The following is a 19,009-nucleotide window of genomic DNA, read 5'->3' on the forward strand; positions in this document are numbered from 1 at the left end:
AAACATACTATGTGTAATGTTATGGCACTATTCCAACAGTCTAAAGATTGCTCTCTCTCTCTCCACTGACTATCATACATATTTATTTCCAAAAGGTCCCATGCTGGGTCACCAAAAGAGGCTGGCCCTCGCCTCTTTTTAAACCTGTCGTCTTTGTATTGTGAATGTAAATGTGGTGAACAGTCTGCATCTGAGCCTCTAAGTTGTTGTGAAATGCACTTCAGGAAGGCAACAGTACTGGGCAGAGAAAACTAAAAACAACTTCAGTGACTCTGAGATATTATAACAACCTGCTGAAGCTTCAAACCTCAGATTAAAAACTTTCCCGAGCTGCAGGCGTGTCCGTCCATCACATTCATGATCATTTGAAGATACGTCAGTGCACAATCAGCTTGGATGTAGCGTCCAAGCAGAGCTAATAACAGCGCTGCCGTAGCTATATGAGGATCTTTTTGTGCTCTTCTGTTTTTACTGAGCAGCTACTTCATTCTTCCAGCTTAAGTGCTTTGTTCAAGGACACATTGTTGATGTACTGATTTGTTATGCCTGCTTTAATCACAGGCCTGTGTACTACTACAATGACCAGCCCACATCCTCTGCATTTCAGTTAATTGTTCCGACTGTAATATAGTTCCTGGAAGGACGATTCACATGCATCTAGCACTATGGAGTGTTCATTGTTAACAGTGGTTGAGGACATTCATTATGAGAACTATTTGATCATGGTAGAGGCAAACATGTATAGAAAAATAAAGAATGAAAAGAATGGGGGGAAATATTGTCCCAGCAACACACGTTTGAATAAAAATATATTCTTTTCTCTTTTTTTTTTTTTTTAACAGAGATAATATAACAACACAGCACTGACTATGCTTTAAGTTATTACCATTATACTTCATTAAGTATGAAATACTGTATGGGCCTCCTTGAAGACGCTGTGGAACGTAATAAATATACGATGAAGTTTAAATATGCCATAAAAAAATAAAGTACTACTCGAGAAAGGGGCATTAAACACCCCTTGAGCATCATTCAGCTGGATCTCATATCAGCCACTAAACTGAGAACTCTTGGTTGGCCGTTTGGCTTTTTTTTTTTTTTCTTACGGTAATTCAGCGGAATGGACTTTTAAGTTTGTTTGTTTTTTGGATATATATGCACATCGGAATAGACGCTGTTGGTGTGTACACCTAAACCATCCCTGCCTGCTTCCGCGCGTCCTTCGGCGCGACCACTTTCACAATTGCCTTATCTCCAAAGTTGCCCGCGCCGTAGATGTCTGTGGACGGATGCTTGTGGAGGCAGAGGCGCCGTCCAAGGTACTGCATTCAGCCCCTCCCCGGTAGACATCACGGAGAGACACGTGATCCGCTCTGTCTGTGGCTCCTGACAGTCGCTGGATAAGCTCAACAGGGAAGCCAGATTGCACCTTCTCGTCCGCAAAGATAACTGGATTTTCAGCGCCGCGCTCCAAAACTACCTCCATCCGGCGGTTTGTTTCACCCCTTTAGTTGCGTTTTGTTCTTTTTTTTTTTTCTATCTGGAAACACATTTGGAGGACACAATATTTAAGGTAATTCTTTTTTCCCCCTCTCCCCCTTCCACTGTAAGCCTGTGAGGATTTTAGTGGAGTTAGAGTGAAAGTGGACCCGTCTCTCTCTCTCTCTCTCTCTCTCCCTCTCTCTCTCCCTCTCCCTGTCTCTCGCTGGCTGATGCTGTGATTCACTTGAAAGCAGATCTTGATGTGAAGAGGATCCGAGGCTCTAAAAGCACACCGAAATTATGGACAGCGGTGATTTTTAGGAGCGGAGCCCGCGTTGTTTGGCGTCAAAGCGCATTTCTTTCTCTCTTGTGCCAACTATTTAGTGTCCCGTAGAAGTAAAGGTGCACGCGCCAAGGTAAATAAATAACTAAATAAATATATAAATAAATAACGCCTCCGTTTAAACTAGGAATTCATAGTTGTGTGCCACTGATAAAATGCCGCAGATGTTGGAATAAAGCGTCGCTCTAATTATAGTGCGCTCTTCGCAGCTGTCATCCAGGCTAAGATGTTAAGGTATGGGGCATGTTATTGATGAGATGGTGGCGAGTGATGTGCTGTTTTTGGCAGAATAGGTCTTCTGGTGAGGGTTATTCCGTCCATTAGAAGAAGCACTGTTGTCGTTTAACGTTGATTTTAGTCACATTTGCAGTTTATTGAGAAGATGTTTCAGTCTGTGTAAAGTGCAGTGCCTGAGTAAAACCCGATCCACAGCCAGCGCAGATCGTTCATTTTTTTCTTCTTCTTTTTTTTTTTTTTTCCTGAAATGCAAACTAATTGATTTTAAGTCGAGTTACTGCCTGTTTGTTCGAATTGTTTGTCATTTTGAAGCAAAGGCAGAGTGCGTTTTGTTGTCTAAGTGGGGGGAAAAAAATAGTGACGAGGCAAACGGAATAAAGGAGTATATTTTGGGGGTCTGACTGAGACCCAGCGGCAGCCCCCGACTGGTTCGTCGTACACAAACCAACCTTTGTGAATCAAATGACGCACTTTTTCCTCATGTTGTGCCTTCAGACTGAGCTTCAGACCAGTCACGCTGCTACACCGTACATCGGAATGCTGCTGATCGCGCGTTTGCAGAAGTTGTAAGGAGCAAAAAATTATTTATAAACGTGCGTTTTTGTTGTGGTTGTTATTTTTTTTATTTTGGTGCGACTGGGATTGTGTTTTGAAATCGATTTTTAGGTCTGCGGACGTCTGTGAGTGTGAACAATGATTTTTTTTTTTTCTTAGAGTGCATGTTCACATCTTAGAAGGACTGCGTGTTCCAAGACAAACAGCACTTGGCCACTGAGATCTAATAATGTGTGGATTCAGAGACGCTGATTGTCAAGTGCAGCTGTTTGCTTCCTGGAAAGCGTCCCGGTGATCTTAATCTAATGGCAGGCCTTGTGTTTTTAGGAAGAAGGGCCTCTCTGGATTCCTGGACAGATATACCATGATCTTAGCCCTAATTCTTACTTTTCATTAAGGCTTTGGCCAAAGTGGATTTGGAAACAGATACAGTGAAAATGCTGATGCTGTATTAAATTTGCTTTTCTTTTGCAGAGAGCTCTGAGTCTGGGGACTGCCTTGACAGACAGACAGACAGACAGACTGCTTCTTTTGCTGAGCTTATCAGCCAACGTGGCTCCATATGGCATCTTTTTTCTCTCTTTGCTACAGAGGATGCGGGGTGAAAAGCCCTGAGCTAGGCTTCCAGTTACCCCGCCAGTGAACGTTGGCATGAACATGAAGATTAAAGCTGCCATTTCAACTCAAGTGAAACCGTGCACACACTAACTGGCACCAGAAGGGACTGTTCCATAATTAAATAAATTAGACCGAGCGTGCCCACTGGATATTTGAATCTCTGTCGCTCTGCTCTAAATAGCCATGGCAGAGAGGACCTTTAAACCGTTCAAACTATTTTGGCGGGAACAGTGAGAGGTTTGGCCAGTGGCCTGGACAGTGTGAGGTAATGGTTTTTGCGCCAGGATATACATGTTTGCCATTCCAATTGATACACAAATCTACTAAAGCATTGAATCTTTTCTCTTACCATGCATCAGTTTTCACTTGTATATCCATGTAGACAGTCAGTTATATGCCAGTCTACAGTAAACCCAACATACATTTTGCTTAAGCAAAGGTTCTTCTAAGTGAATTCAGCCCCATAAGTCCCACCTACAATCTGCAGAATTTGTTATTGCACAATGATTTTACAAAAGCCACATGGTGCCCATATCATATGGGCTGGGCTGCTCATTTGCTGCTTTGTAGAAATAGGCACCTGTCTAGAATTTACAGGTGCAGAGGGACAGTGGGCCAGATTTCCGGTGTGGAATGCGTGCTGCGAAAGTGAAATGAGCTTCAACATGAAAACAAAGAGTTCCCACGGGCTGCTAGTCTACTTCGACGACGAGGGATTTTGTGACTTTCTAGAACTTCTCATACTGAACGGTAAACTCAGCCTTCGCTTCTCCATCTTCTGTGCCGAGCCCGCGACCGTCGTGTCCGACACGGCGGTCAACGACAGCCAGTGGCACACGGTCACGATAAGGAGAAACTTTAAGAACACAACCCTAATGGTGGACAATGAGATAAAGTGGGTCGAGGTGAAGTCCAAAAGACGGGATATGACTGTTTTCAGCCACTTGTTTGTTGGTGGAATACCACCGGAGTTACAGTCCGTGGCGTTACGACTGACGTCAGCTGCAGTTAAGGATCAGCTCCCTTTCGCTGGATGGATAACAGACGTAAAGGTCAACAACACGGAGTCTGAAATGATCAACAGTGAAGGGGTCTTGAAGGACCTCTGTGGTACTTCCAACATGTGCTTAAACGGAGGAGTCTGCAGTTTAATTAACAATGAACCAACGTGCGACTGCACTCAGACAGGCTTCCAAGGAAAGGACTGCAGTGAAGGTAAGACATGGATTCAGCTTGTACCACACATTCAGTACAACGTGTCCTCTCTGGTCTTCTCAGTCGACAGGAATAGATTTTTACAAATTCAAGCACCCTAATGTAATTACCACCAGTCCTAAAGTAATGCATTCCCTTCCTCTATTTAGTTAAAGCCTTATGTTTGCCTTAGACATGTGTGCCACTGATGTGCAATACGGTTGTTTGTAAAGAGTCAATCTCCTGCAAGGCCTCATTAGCAAAACATGGAGGTGTTCTCCGTCCCCAAAGGCGTCTCCCATTCTTATCAAATAGGTCTGTGGGGATTGGTTGACCTATGAAACATCTCCAATGGCTTACCTCGGATGGAAGAGTAATCATCTGCGAGTCAGATGGAGTAAACATGAGTGATCTCATTGACTAGATGAGGTGGAAAGCGTCCAATGAATCCGTATCGTTGGCAAGAGAAGAGAAGTCAGACACTGACTAGGCGAGGGCTTTTGCCAGTTAAAAGTTCAGCAGATCGAAACTATACCAGACTGTGATCTATTATCAGATCATTTTCTAAAAAACAAACAAACGAACAAAAAAAAAAACAGTAGAAAGAGGCCACAACTTCTACAGGATCTGTGTGTCTAATTGATTTAATAATTCCGACGGCTACAAAATCAGCCGTGTAATAGTGGAGAATAAAAAGAGCTGGAGACCCAGCAGATCAATACGAAAAGAGAACACAGGGTTCTTTGAGGTATGGGAGTAGTATCAGTCTGTCATGGCTCAGTATTGCAATCATAACATCAGGATCTCTTTTAGTTGCTTGTACGGAAAATGTATCAGTATTCAGGGTATTCAGTGCAGTGCTTCCCACAGGTTGGCAGCTTACTGCTGTGGTGGGGAGGAGTGCTGGTCAGGCGATGGGGGAAGGGTGTGAGTGCATACGTGTTATTTTTTATTTTTCATGCTTATTCAAACACTGATGGACTTTAAGTCTCATTTCGAGCACAGAAGCTAATGTTGGCCGTTTCTAATTTACATTTCATTTCATAAGCTTGTGTATCTTTATTCAAGCACATAAATCTTTTATTAACAATATGCTCATTAAGTCAGCATTGAATAACTTACTACTGCAGCATAAGATATTCCTATCTAATTGCCCTTTGTTATTGAGGGAAATATGAAACACCACTAATTAAAATGTCCTCCTCATGCAGCGCTGTAGTGCGTAGGCTACATTTTATTTTCTGCTTTATTCCGGTTTTGTTGACGGTGTTGTAACAACGAGACGGAGCAAAAGGTCTCTCGCCGACCTCATGCTCTGACACAATGAATGATGTTGTTGCCGTAGTTCTAACTAACAGCCTCTCAGTGCTGGGGCAGCTTTAAGTATTTGTTTATTTAAACGAGTTTTCCATTCTGCATCAAAGCGCCATGAATAGATATCGATCAAAAATTAACCTTGGCTGTATATTTAGTTGGACGTGCCACCCAATGGGACAGATCTCATTGTTAGTTTTCTTGCACTTTTCAAGAGCATACAGTCTTTGCAAGTATTTTACTTTAATGCTGCCTTTGTTATTGCATTGACTTGCTAGTTTCCCAAGTTTTTAGTATTTCAGTTTAATTCTAACAAATTTGATAAGGTGAGACTTCTTAATTGCCCTTTTGTTTTTAAAATGTACTTTTATTTATTTGGGCCGCCTGGTGTGGAGAGAACATCTACACAGACGACATCTAAACAGGAAATCAGCCTCTCTGGAAGAAGTCTGATGGTGTGTTCAGACCACTGGTGAAAAAAAAAAACGTGACATGGGTACCCCAACCCATGTCACGGTGTGACGGGTGTGACGCGTTACAAATCAAAGTTTAGCTGGTCTCGACTTTTAATCAGCACTCCAATCACACGCTGAAGTGCCAGCCAATCATTTGTCTCACTTCCTTTCTCTCTCCCCTAAATTTCCAGCTTGCTCTGTCTAACACAAAGCCAGTTCCTAGTGCTATTTACCCCTTTTCATTACAACGTCAGCTAAAACAATTCAGCTTGGCAGCTATAGCGAGATTACCAGGTATATAAACATAACATCAACAAGTGCTTGATCAACCCTTTGACGTCAACTCTGTGGCGTGAACATAGCTTCTTCTGAGATCATCAATAATAGCTTGGCAGCCCTGTTTTCCCATGACATGCAGAAGTAGCTGGATGACTCGGTGAAGTCCTTGTACAAAATGCATAAGCAATGATTTATTGTCAGTGTTCCTACCCTAGGTTTAATTTAACGAGACAGATTTATATGATTATTTAATGACATTCATTAAGATTAAATTATAAATTGTAACCTAGAGTATTCTGCCTCCTTCTCACTGAGACAAACTCATTTCCAAAGGTCAGCTTCAGTGTTATCATATCAGATGAGCTGGATTACAGTCTCTCTAAATATGTTGCTATGTCTTTAATGAGAAAACAGCAATTAGCTTTATGAATAAGGACTATTTGTGATCATATCAGTGACTCAAGAACATTTTAGGGAGGGGTTTAAATGCGTAATTTAAGAATAACACTAAGTGTATTTAAAAAACAAGAACGTTGAATTAAAGGGGCAATTTGTAACTTTGTTTAAAACACAAAATCAACATTTAACATGGTCAAAACGGAAAAAAAGGATGTGAAGAAATAATAACCATGACATTATGTCGAACACATGCAGAGATAACTACTAGCAAAGGCCATAGTTGGCAAAAGTAAGTGCCATAATACCACTTAGTACCACAAGATGGGACAGTGAGTCAGGGCCTTTTTATTTATACATTCTGTGTTTCTAACCACTTGTTAATCATGTTGACGCACAAGAATGAAACAGTAAATTCAACACTGCCTGGTCCCAGCAGCAAGCCCAGATTGCGCACTTTAACTAGCAGATCATCATCTAGGATGGTTGTTGGATGATTTCTGTGCTGTAACAGTTTATAGTGATGTTAGACATGTGCTGTAGAAATGAAAAAGAAATTGCGCTGAAAAAGAAAAAAAAAAAACAATAATAGACCAATTTGGGATCTGGAACTAGTGGGACACTGGCTGATACTTGACTGCCGCCAATTTAACATCGATCAGGCATAGCATTGTGACCACCTTCCTAATATTGTGTGGGTCTCCCTTGTGCCTCCTAAACAGTTGTGACTCATCAGAGACTGGACATGGACCTTCTGAGGGTGTCCTGTGGTGTCTGGCAACAGGATGTTGTTAGTGGGGGGCCTTTGGGTCCTATGGGTTGAGGGGAGGGGCCTCTGTGGATCAGGCTTGTTCCATGCGTCCCTTGATCAGTTTGGGATCCAGTGAATTTGGAGGCCAGGTCAACACCATGTGTTGTTCTTCATGTTTTTTGAGTTGCTCCTAAACTATTTTTGGGTGTGTGCCTGTGTCAGGCTGCATCCTGCTGGGGATGGCTGCTGCCATCAAGGAGTGTGGTGGGGGTGCCTGGTCTGGTCTAGGTGGGTGCTACATGTCTAAGTAACATCCACATGAATGCCAGGTCAGAATGCCAGCAGAACACTGAATTGTCACAAGATGTTCAATGTTATTTACTTCTCCTGTCAGTGGTTTTAATGTTGTGGCTGATCGGTGTATTATTAGCATGTTAGTTAGTTAGTAGCTCCTTCTAAACTCATTTCCATTCCCTTTTAGTGAGCATTTAAAGACAAACGTATGCCCATTAGTGCACAGCACAGCACAATGAACATGTTAATTTCTGCACTATTAACAACAGCAACCCAAACTGGAGAACATACTACACCTTTTGAACACACCACTTCACAAATTACTCATTTAAACGGATAAAAAGGAAACCTCGCAAATAATTAACCCCCTTGATACCAGCCTAGCATAAACACTGTAGATAAATCAGACCTATCAGGTTAATTTGAAGTTAGATATCCCAGTTTTCAAGGTTGTATTTAGGGATGGATCTAAATCTTGAAAGCTACGGTTGCTGCTTTCACACCGTATGTCTACATTTTCCTCGTGTGTGAATGAGTGTGTCAAGAAATCCGTTGCAGAGATTGTAATTTTCACAACAGGGTGGCTACTGATGTTTACAGTTTTAAACCCACGAAAAAATAATTGGTCGCATTACTGCAATGTGAAAATGAGTAATGGATAATTATAGTGATGGGGTGAGAACTACTGAATAATGATGAAGAAAGCGTTGGTTAATAGAGTCAACCGGCTCTGATTGTTTGTCCAAAAATCCATAAGACAGAAAAAAAAGAACACACATGAAACCCTGAATAGTCCACTGTTCATCCTAATTTTAGCTGCGCTGCAGTGACAGTGACAAAGGAGTCACTTTTTCCAAATTTAGGAGTTGTCCTGAATGGAGAACTTGTTTCGCTGGTTTCAAGATGGTGGGTGACGAAAGCAGAGCCTCATTTTAAGCTTATTCCGAAGGTCTCTATTGACAGTCACACATCTGCTCCCTTATTAATCTTCTACAGCCATTGAACCGAAGTCATTAGATCCTCAAGATAACACAACAGTAGCAACAAAGACAAACAAGCAATCTGTCAGCGCCGATGTCTGCTGCTGTCACCTCTGGCACCCACAAAGTACAGTGTGGGAATGAAACACCCCTCTCTCCCTCTCTCTCTGTCAGGCCCGTGCTCTGATTGATGGAATTATGCAAAATATACGAGCAGAGATTCAGTTACAGTTATTCTCTCGCCGCTGACCGTCCACCTCCTTCTGTCACTGCAACTATGAGCTTAAAAGCCTTTTCTTGATAGATTTTCAAGAGGGGGTTTCTTAGCGAACTGATTGGTCTGACATACAGAAAATAGCAGTGCTGGCCACAGTCAATGAAACATTTATAACTTAGCAAATATGACTTGATTGTAGAAAATTGCTTTGGAGGACGTGTTAGCAAACACTGTCTAACGGCGCAGACCGCAGACCTGAATCAACATTAGCATTCAGTTAGGGTTGTGTTCCTGGCTGCCCAATAAATAGAAGAAATGTTGCTCTTGGCTGTACACCCATCAGGCATAACATTATAACCACCTTCCTAATATTGTGTAGGTCTCCCTGCGCCTCCAAAACAGTTGTGGCTCATCAGAGAATGGACATGGACCTTCTGAGGGTGTCCTGTGGTGTCTGGCAACCGAATGTTGTTAGTGGGGGGCTTTGGGTCCTATGGGTTGAGGGGAGGGGCCTCTGTGGATCATCCCACAGACTTGATCAGTTTGGGATCTAGTGAATTTGGAGGCCAGGTCAACACCTTGTGCTGTTTTTCATGTTTTTAGTTTTTTTTAGTTGTTCCTTTTTGTGTGTGTGCCTGTGTCAGGCTGCATCCTGCTGGGGATGGCTGCTGCCATCAAGGAGTGTCATTGCTATACAGTGATCTATATGGTCTAGGTGGATGGCACATGTTTAAGTAACATCCACACGAATGCCAGGTCCAAACGTTTCCCAGCAGAACATTGTATTGTCACAAGATGGTCAATGTTATTTAGTTCTCCTATTTAGTTCTCTGTTGTGGCTGATCGGTGTAGCTCTCAATGATTCACTGTTTCCACCCATTAAGGGTTCAGTGTGGTACTGTGTTGCTACTGTGTCGTCTCTAAGTGGCCCTTGCAGACACATCTACCTGTTCTAGTTGTCTACTGACACTTTTCGGCAGTGTCAACAATATGCGGATCAACCGAGAAAGGCTAAATTTGTCCATGTTTGTGTTGTTTGTCCTTCAGTTTTCCCCAACCGTGGAAAAGGCTAAACACTGTGGTGGAGTGAAACCAAGCGTTTTTATGTAGCTATTGTCTGTCTCTCTCTTATTTGTCCTTTTGTTTTTACAATTGTGGTCGTTTGAGTTCCAAGTCAACCTTTCAATCAATCAGCATTTGACCTACACGTAGCGTCATTCCCCCAAGGGTAACGACTGCACGACAACATGTTTCCACTTCCACTCCGCTTTGGTCAAATTCTCATAATCCTTCACTCCGTACAGATAGAGCCACGAGAACGGACATCACTGCTGGACCATAAGTTGACCTTCAGTTTTGTGTTTGATGTGTGGTGTTTAACAGGTAGCGTACAGTGGGTTCATCAAAGTTTTTACGCGAACTAGGTGCAACTGCAGCGCCCAGTGCTGACAGTGTTGGTTTGTTTCCATGAGCACTTCATCACATTACACAAAGTCAATTTATGGATTGTCACAATAAAAATATACCAGAGATTAGTGCAGCTTTAAATCTGTCTAGATATAGTTGAATCACTGAGCAAAAATTAAATTAAATTGCAGTGAGCTTAAAGAGGTGCAAAATACAAAGAGCTAAAACAAGCTTGGACAAATGAAGAACAAAAAGAGCTCAAATACAACAGAACTTGAATGCTTGGCCTTGGTGTATCAGATTATTACATCATTCTGTCAATGTGCCAGAGAAAAGAAATGAAAAGGTAAAACAAAAAGTAAAAGTAAAAAAGCTGGTTCCCTTTCCTACCTAGACAAAACAAAGGAGAACTATTGTGACATTTATTTTAGCTTAAACCACTGCTTGTTCATTTTGATCCCTTTTACATCAAACCTGCTTCATGATTTTGTCAGCCATGTCTTTAAGAAACGGCATTTGTCACATTTGCCTGCGCTAAAGATAGACTCTTTAAATGTAACTCCCACTGCAGCTGTCCGCGCGAGAGACTGTGTGAACCCACGGCTCTTAGATAACCCGAACGAAAGATTCCACCAAAAGTCACCTTTGCCAGACAATTCAGTATTCTAGCAAGTGCAGAGATAGTGTTCCACCCCAAGGTAATGTGGGTGCTTGCTTTCTCGCCATCCTGAGCTGAGGTAAGCAACAACTGCAGCAGAAAAATGTCTGTGCATCATTTTATCAGGCCGCAAACGTAAAACACAGATTCGAGCTGGTGTTCTACATGCCTCTCGAATAAATGGTCCTGTCCCAGTCAGTATGAAGTGCCGTAGCGTAGAAGACACATTTAATTGTAAAACTGCTGAAACCAACTAATATATATGTGTATATATACATATATATGTTGTCTCATCTGTAAGTTTACCTAATGTCCATACATGCATTGAGCTATACAGCATATTGAAGTTTAAAATTGACCTTTCCATTAAATCATTTAAAAGCTGTTGTCTTACTTTGATCAGATGAAAGGATTAAAGGATTTATCACCAGAACTGTCAACCCTCCCCTGCCCAACCGCTAGCTTGCACATTACATGACCTCTCTCAAGCACACACATATACAAACACACACACACGCGCACGCACACACACAAATCCCTTTGATCGGTTAGAACAATTATTTAAATGCACTGTTATATGGTCGGTAAGTTCCCAAAATCTGTCCCTTTTGTTTCTCATTAGAGAAATAGCATAGATGCATTGCACAGCTCCATATTTTATCCTGATAAAATGAAATGATGTTGTTTATTTCATTGTACATTAGCCCACCGTAAATCAGTCCAGGTATATATATATTAACAAAAAAAAAAAAAAGTGGGGCAGATCTCAGCGAGGATTGCACAGTATTTTATTCGTCGCGTTGATGTGTTATGTCATTCGGAGGACAGCTCACCGTGCCTGGATAGAGTGAATAACCGTGATTGCGTTGCGCTCTAATTTCACGACGACGGCATAGCTTCTCGGCCCGCCCTCGGAACAAATGCCGCTTAAGAGACAAACAAAACTTAAACACCTTGATTAAGCTGCTAATTTTTAATAACAAAAAATGGCTGGTGCCTTCAGTGAGTGACCTATTTTTATAATCCTATCATCACAAGTCACAGAACAACGTCACATTTGTGCCATACTGCTTTATAGAGGAAAGAATGCACTGCTCACATTGGCTCATGCACAATAAGGTTTTTGACCATGTCTTGGAAGTACCATTATTATTTGAAGTAGTACTTTAGGTTCAGGGCTGATCACCGAGAACTAATTCACAACTCGAGAAACATTTCCTGAATATCTTGCCATAGGTAATAGATAGAGAAGTAGCTCAAGGTTGCTAGTGTATATTACACTGACACTTATAAACCTGCGTACAGTATGTTCATCTGAGAAGAAAACACATCATATAAATAGAGCTTGTACATGTTTTTAATCCAGGAACTTGAATTCTGCATGGTGCTCCAAAGTGAAAACATTAATTTTTTGGGCTTGTTTTATTTCACTGGTTCCTTGACTGTGTCTTTCTTACACCAATATATTCTTAATCAATGGTTATGGGATTGCCTGGTAAACTTCAAAATACGATGACTCTGACAACCTCCTAATTGCATTAGAGGTTGCGTTTTACATTGTCTGAAACAATCTCGACCCAACTGCATCATCCCGTGGCGTAAGCTCTCGCGGAACAATTTGCAAATTTAGCAGGTTTGCTCGCTTCTAACAAGATTCTTTCCCCGTGCTTTTGTAGCAATCTGTGGCTGTTACTGCAGTTCTGCAGTAATTACTTTTTTGCTACTCTGCTTAGCCTGATTGAACTGATGATTAATAAGTCTACACGGCATAGCTGTTTTCACAGAGTTGCATATTTACTTATTCAGCACAGCAGAGGAGAAGCAGCATTAGCTTTAATTTGGAGTTGTGTCACTGACGAAGGTCGGTAGATTTCCATCCATTTTAAGAAAAGTCTTTAACGGCAACACTTTCTGATGTGGGGCAGTGGAGAGGTTGTGTTTAATGGGTTTACAAGAGATGTTCAGATTAAAACAGTGGAGCAGAAGTCATTGTTTTGCAAGTCACAAGTTAATCTCAAAGCTTTCCATGCAAGTCCAGAATCAAGATTGCATTAGCACTTTCACTTAGGTAAAGGATCTGAAGGGTCCTACATAAATTGCAAATGACTCAAGTTTTTCAGGAGCAGCAGTAACAGTGAGTTCCACGCCACATGTTTAAAATAAAGTACGTTTGCAACGCTTAGCAGAATTATATTTCAGGACAAAAGGCTCAAGTACAAGTGAGGTCAAACGCCACTGGTGTTAGACTCCTAGCGAAGTTGAAAATAGCTGTGAAACCGAAATAATGAGCTGAAAGGTGCTGAAAGGCTGGAAGGGTACTTGAGAGTTAGGTGAGAAGGTTTTTCAGCTCAGCCACTGGGTCTATCCGACTGAAACACAAATAACATTCTGTTGCTAAACGATATTTTGGCAGACAGGTTAGCTATCCTAACCTACACTGTCTATTTTACTTCTGCACGACGGCGCCAATCAATTCAAAGTGAGATGTCTGTTTGGTTTATGCTCCGGCTTTGTGGCTTAAGACACTGCTGCAGATTTGGAGCCAAGTCGTATCCCCAAGGAAAACTTAACACACTGCTAACGACAACAGAATGGATGTGTGATTAAACTGAGGGGCTCAACAAGTGACACAAATGGTAAAATTTGTTATTTTAGTATCATGGGTTTGTATGAAACCATGCTGGGAATTCAAATCAGCTTTGAATGTGCGAGAAGAGTGACTCATGCTTACCTGCATGCAGATAAGAGGATAATAGAATTTATGATGAGTCACTGTAGAGAAAATAATCACCTTGGCACTTTAAATGTATATGTAAAGTCCCACAATAAATATAATGTATTCAAAGGTGTAACTGTGTTTGACACTTGAAAAGCAATACTATCCCCCTGAGATGATTTATATGTATGGCTCCATGCGAGTACATGCTTTAAGGATTCAGTATTCACCAGCTTTCCTCAAAGTCACATATATGAATTTAACTGCAATGAGACACGGCGTATAGGAAGATGAACGGAATTTGAATGATCGCTCCCTTTCAGGCGCGTCTACCATTGTGTGAGCGCGAAAACCATGTGACCGCGCTGTATCTCTGGAAGTGTCATTCCGTCTAGAGGCCTCCTGCCGCTTCACTCAGACAAAAGCAGATTAATAGTATACTGCTGTCTCTGAGTCCAAAGACAGATATTGGGATCAAAAGATTAGAGGGATTTTCCCGGAGGATTTTTGCCTTGTTTAAATACATTTGCTCCCGACTGTCAAAGGGTGTTTGTGAAATTCTTTGACACCAAACTCCTCCTTTAACGGGATTCATCCCACGGCACAAATAAACACATCCGGATATCCATGTCACACACTCACACTCGTATTAGCCTGAGCTATGGAGTGCGTTTCTTACTGCAGCGCGCTAAGCTGGCATATGGAGCACGCAGTATATCACGAGATGCATAATTTATTGATTGAACGCTGTTAAATATCAGCCACCGCCATGGATATCTCATATGTGTATGAGATCTGACAGAATTCTTGCTTTAAACACGCTTTTTTTCTTCCTTTGGATGTGATGTCCTTCATACCTGTGCTTTGTGTTAGCAGCATAATTACCGTGCTTTCTATGCAATCTCGACGGTTTGATCTCCCTTAATCAGATACAGAATTAAGCAGTTTAGAAGCTAAACTCTGTAAATTCTAGGCAGGAGCTGATGTCTTCACTTTGAACATAAAATAGCCTTTGATGCTGCGGGTTGGGTGTTGTCACTCATGAGAGCCGTCTGAAATACGGAAAAACAAGTCGAAAGTGCAAGGCCATCATTTGAAAGTCGCCATGCTAATGATAGAGTAGAGAAATCCATTTTTCAGGTACAGTTTTTGTGACTTTGAAGCCTTTTGTGAATTCCAGTGGGGAGTGAAGATTTGGGCAAATAAACCTGAAGTGACAACAGTTCAGTTCTGATCGTGTATAATTTGAGAAATTATCCAGGATGTTTAGCTATAAGAAGAAAACCCTTAATATGCATTGTGATTTCAACAAATAGATGATTAAAACAATACTTAGGTCAGTGATCATTGATCCTTGGCTACACATTAACAAGGGACCTGTCTTGTCATTTATAATGGAAGAGGATTTAGCTTAATGCTAACACTACTTAGAGCTTAGCTGCATTTAATGCTCACCGTGCTTTATTCATGTTTTTTTGAAGAGCCACTCCTCAGATAGGGATTTGTCACACGTCAACAGCGGGAGCGTCGGCAACTACTTTCCTTAAGCAACTGTTGTAAAAGGTGCTTTGGAAACACACTGCTGCAACATGAAGCTGTGAGATCTATTACAATGAGTTACAAATTTGATACTTAGAACCTTTCAGTTTACATTGATTTCTTAATTCCTCCACTAAGACTAATACTCCTGCATCACAAAAAAAAAAAAAAAAAGATTGACTCCACATCTGTAATACTCTCCTAGATATCGTCAATCCTCGGATTAAGGTTATTAGAACTTCCGTATAAGCTGTCCTGATTATCCTGTTGGATCATTCCTATCCACAAGACGTAAAAGAATGGAGAGGTCTTCTGCACATCTGCTCCCACAATCCCCTCTGTTGTGTCTGTCTCTTCGGAAATCTCTCGATTGGACTATATTGTCCATGCACCATCTGTCCAGAGTACCTCTAGTAGCTGCGTAATAAGATTAATTAAATCCCAAACACTAACACTGACTGAGTATATTTAATTAGTCAAATTAAAATAGTTAAATGTCAGATGTGTGCGGTATATTCTTTTAACTACATGTAAGTCATCACAGCTTTCCTGGTTACCTTCTAAAATCAAGCTGAGTTACATAAGATGGTTGTCAAAAGAATCTCAAAACTGTCCAGCAAAAGAAGAGGCTGCAGTCAGCAGTTATTCATCTTAGCAGAGCACAAATACTGGAAAAGTGGTAAAACCATTACCGTGCAATGAGCATTTGTCCTCAGTTCAACTTTTTATAATGGCAAATACTTGGGCAAAGGAAGGTCCGTGTTGCCATAGCTTGCTATTAATAAGAGTTATTTTTGTGGAAGTTGTTGTAACTCTGGTGTGGAGAAAATTATTCTTCAGGGAAGCACCTAGAAATTACTCTTGAATTCTTCGTGACTTCAAAATGGTTAAAACATCCCTACGCACCAAAACTGATCTTGGTTTTGTTGCAATAAAACTGTGTAATCACAACTCTCTTTGGAAGGTCTCATTTCCTGAAGTGGAAAATCTTTTTCTTCCTATCTTGGTGTGTTCATGGGCTTTTAGTTAGAAATGTGAATACGACATGAACACTTCAGACTAGAAGTTTTCTATTTTGGAGACACAGTGAACAGTTCTCACTATTTATACTGAGTTGGATGAGGAATGAATGAATGGTTTCTGTAAGACAGAACAGAAATCATACCAACATTTAACAGCTTTACTGACTGACACCACTAGCAAGCCTGCTAGCATTAGCGCAACTAGTGCAGTTATCACATGAGCTAATAGACATATCTAGTCTAAAACAGTGGCTCAAAATCCACATAAAGATGCAAAACACTTAATATAACCTTAATATGCTCCTTAACTTACTTTCTTCATGAACACATTCTCTGTAGCATGGACTCTTCCTTGCATTGGCCAAACTGACACTGACACCAGAGGACACAGGCAGCGTCATCTTGCGAGTTTGGAGCCAGAGTGCAGTGCGGTCCGAGAGTGTTTTTTTTGTGATATCAGTGACCCGACCACACTTTCGCCAGACTCTCTCGCGTTTTCGTTTAATTAATACTGTGCTCTGGCGGGAAAATAGCGTGGCACGAGACACGTTGTCCATATTTATGGCAACAACCGACCCAACAGTGCATTTGAGCTGCCCAAAGCGTGCCCGACTGAAAACCACAACAAATGGCACAATGTCAGGGAATTTGCAGCACACACTGATAGCCTTTTTCCTTATATTTTACATATATCATTCCTCCGTGTTTGTGTGACAGATTTGGAAAAAAAAAAGGAAACAGATTTGTGCAACTGTCGACTATTATTCATTTCAGACATATACGTGTTAATTATAAATAAAAAAAATGCTGTATTTGCTCACAAGTATAGTGTTTGCACTTGTGAAACGAAGGACACGCAGCTTGCAAGTGACAAAACTGTAACATTTGGGTCAGAGTTACTTATGTTTTAGCAAGTTGTGTGTCAGAGGTTGTTGTTCTGACTTGGAGCATTCATGTGAATTTTGTCAATTGAAAACGATTTTTTGGATTATTTTGATAAAGAGAAAGAATAGAAAGTCCTTCTCTTTGCAAGTAAATCATATATTTTGCATTCTGCACGACACACAATCTCTGCTACAATGACCGCTGTAAGTCAAGTCTTGCTATAAAATTATCTTTCTTTCTCTTTCTCTACAAATTTGAGGCACGTATTCACTGATATTATGCTTACAGTCCGATATAGCCCTTGACCTGAACAGATAGCACCACAGACGGTTATTTTTTATTATTTTAGGATTAATTTGATGCTATCACGAGAAACTTGATCGTGAGTTTTCTTTCTGGTAGTGCCCTAGTCGTCAGACAGAGCCAGGCGAGCTGTTTCCCTCTATTTTTAGTGCTAGTTCAAAGCTACCGATACTGTTAGACACAAGTTCCTTGCACATAAGTTCTGGAAAAATGTAGAACTTCATGATGTTTTGACGAACAGTATGTGGCAACAACCAGCTACTGAGGATAGAAATGAGCACATCTGTGGGAGCTATCTATTTCCCATTTCCTCTCTCTCTCTCTGCTCTTTCTGTTGCTTGAGGAGGATAATGGGGGAGATGGTGGGCAGTGTAACACCACTAACACTCCTCTAGTAGAAAGATGCATTAGGTTTAGGCGGAGATACTAAGAGATGAGCCCTCACTTACACTCATTACTCTTGATTTGGTTCAAATTGTAATTTAACAACAAATCAATCCTCTGGTAGCTCTGACCTTTGCTGCGAGGCTTTTACATTTTCCCTCAAAGTGCCTGTGTGACAGGGGATTTCAGAACTGCCTTCCTGCTACTATTTTTCAAATCCTACAGTTGTGCAGTGGGCTTGCCATTGTTCTCCGCAGGATGTATGGTGATGACATAAGTATTCCCTGATTAATAACAATAAGCCACATTTCAGAGAGATGTCATATTGTGTTATTTAGAGAATGCACTGAGGCATTCAAATCATTTTACACATTCAGTTCACTGGTACAACCTGTGAAAAGAGTTGTTTAATTTCTTCTGGGGCACTGGAAGGAGCTTTCCAAATCTAAAATATATATATATATTTTATGATAATTCATCAACAGGATTATTAGAGCTGAGATTTGAGACTGTTAAACTGGTAACCACGTGTCTGCACTGGACTTGCAGGGTTTGAGAGAAGGGAGCATTTAGCTGGGGGGGTAAGAGGGATAAAGACGCCACTGAGTTGCATTATCGGAACTGTGGGATCTCAAGCTTCAGTTAGAGGTCAGCGGAGAATCTGAAGAGGCTCTCAGCCTCCCTTTTAAGGGACGGTCGATCTGACACTCTCGAGCATGTGCGCATGTCACATGGCACGTTCTATTAAACATTTTCCCTCACTGCCATTTGAAGCTGTGAACCTGCAAAGTACTTTGTGGCGCCGTTAAAGGGATGTCCAAATATCCACTCAGAATATTACACCAACGAGACTTTGGGTTTCAGGAAACTTTGCAGGTGACCTACATTTTCAAAGCAACACCGGGATGATAAACCACTTCGGTTTCGCGGCTATTTGAAATGGAATTGAACTGCTTACATTAGGGAAGCTGTTTAATAAT

General features: G+C 41.2%; 1 protein-coding gene across 8 annotated transcripts in view; it reads left to right on the forward strand.

The window, feature by feature from the left end:
- Positions 1 to 3,738: 3,738 nt before the first annotated feature.
- Positions 3,739 to 19,009, forward strand: part of LOC311500118 (neurexin-1a-like) — a gene marked incomplete at its 5' end in the record, with an annotated part of 245,797 nt that continues 230,526 nt past the window's right edge. For 4 of the 8 annotated variants that reach the window (XM_084561318.1, XM_084561319.1, XM_084561321.1 and 1 more), the window contains one exon: positions 3,739 to 4,450. In XM_084561318.1, the coding sequence (XP_084417444.1) occupies positions 3,739 to 4,450 (712 nt within the window). The remainder of the gene's footprint in view (positions 4,451 to 19,009) is intronic. The other 4 variants (XM_084561323.1, XM_084561322.1, XM_084561324.1 and 1 more) reach the window with 1 other exon arrangement.

This window comes from Chelon labrosus (assembly GCF_963514085.1).
Source record: "Chelon labrosus genome assembly, chromosome: 15".
Taxonomy (NCBI): domain Eukaryota; kingdom Metazoa; phylum Chordata; class Actinopteri; order Mugiliformes; family Mugilidae; genus Chelon; species Chelon labrosus.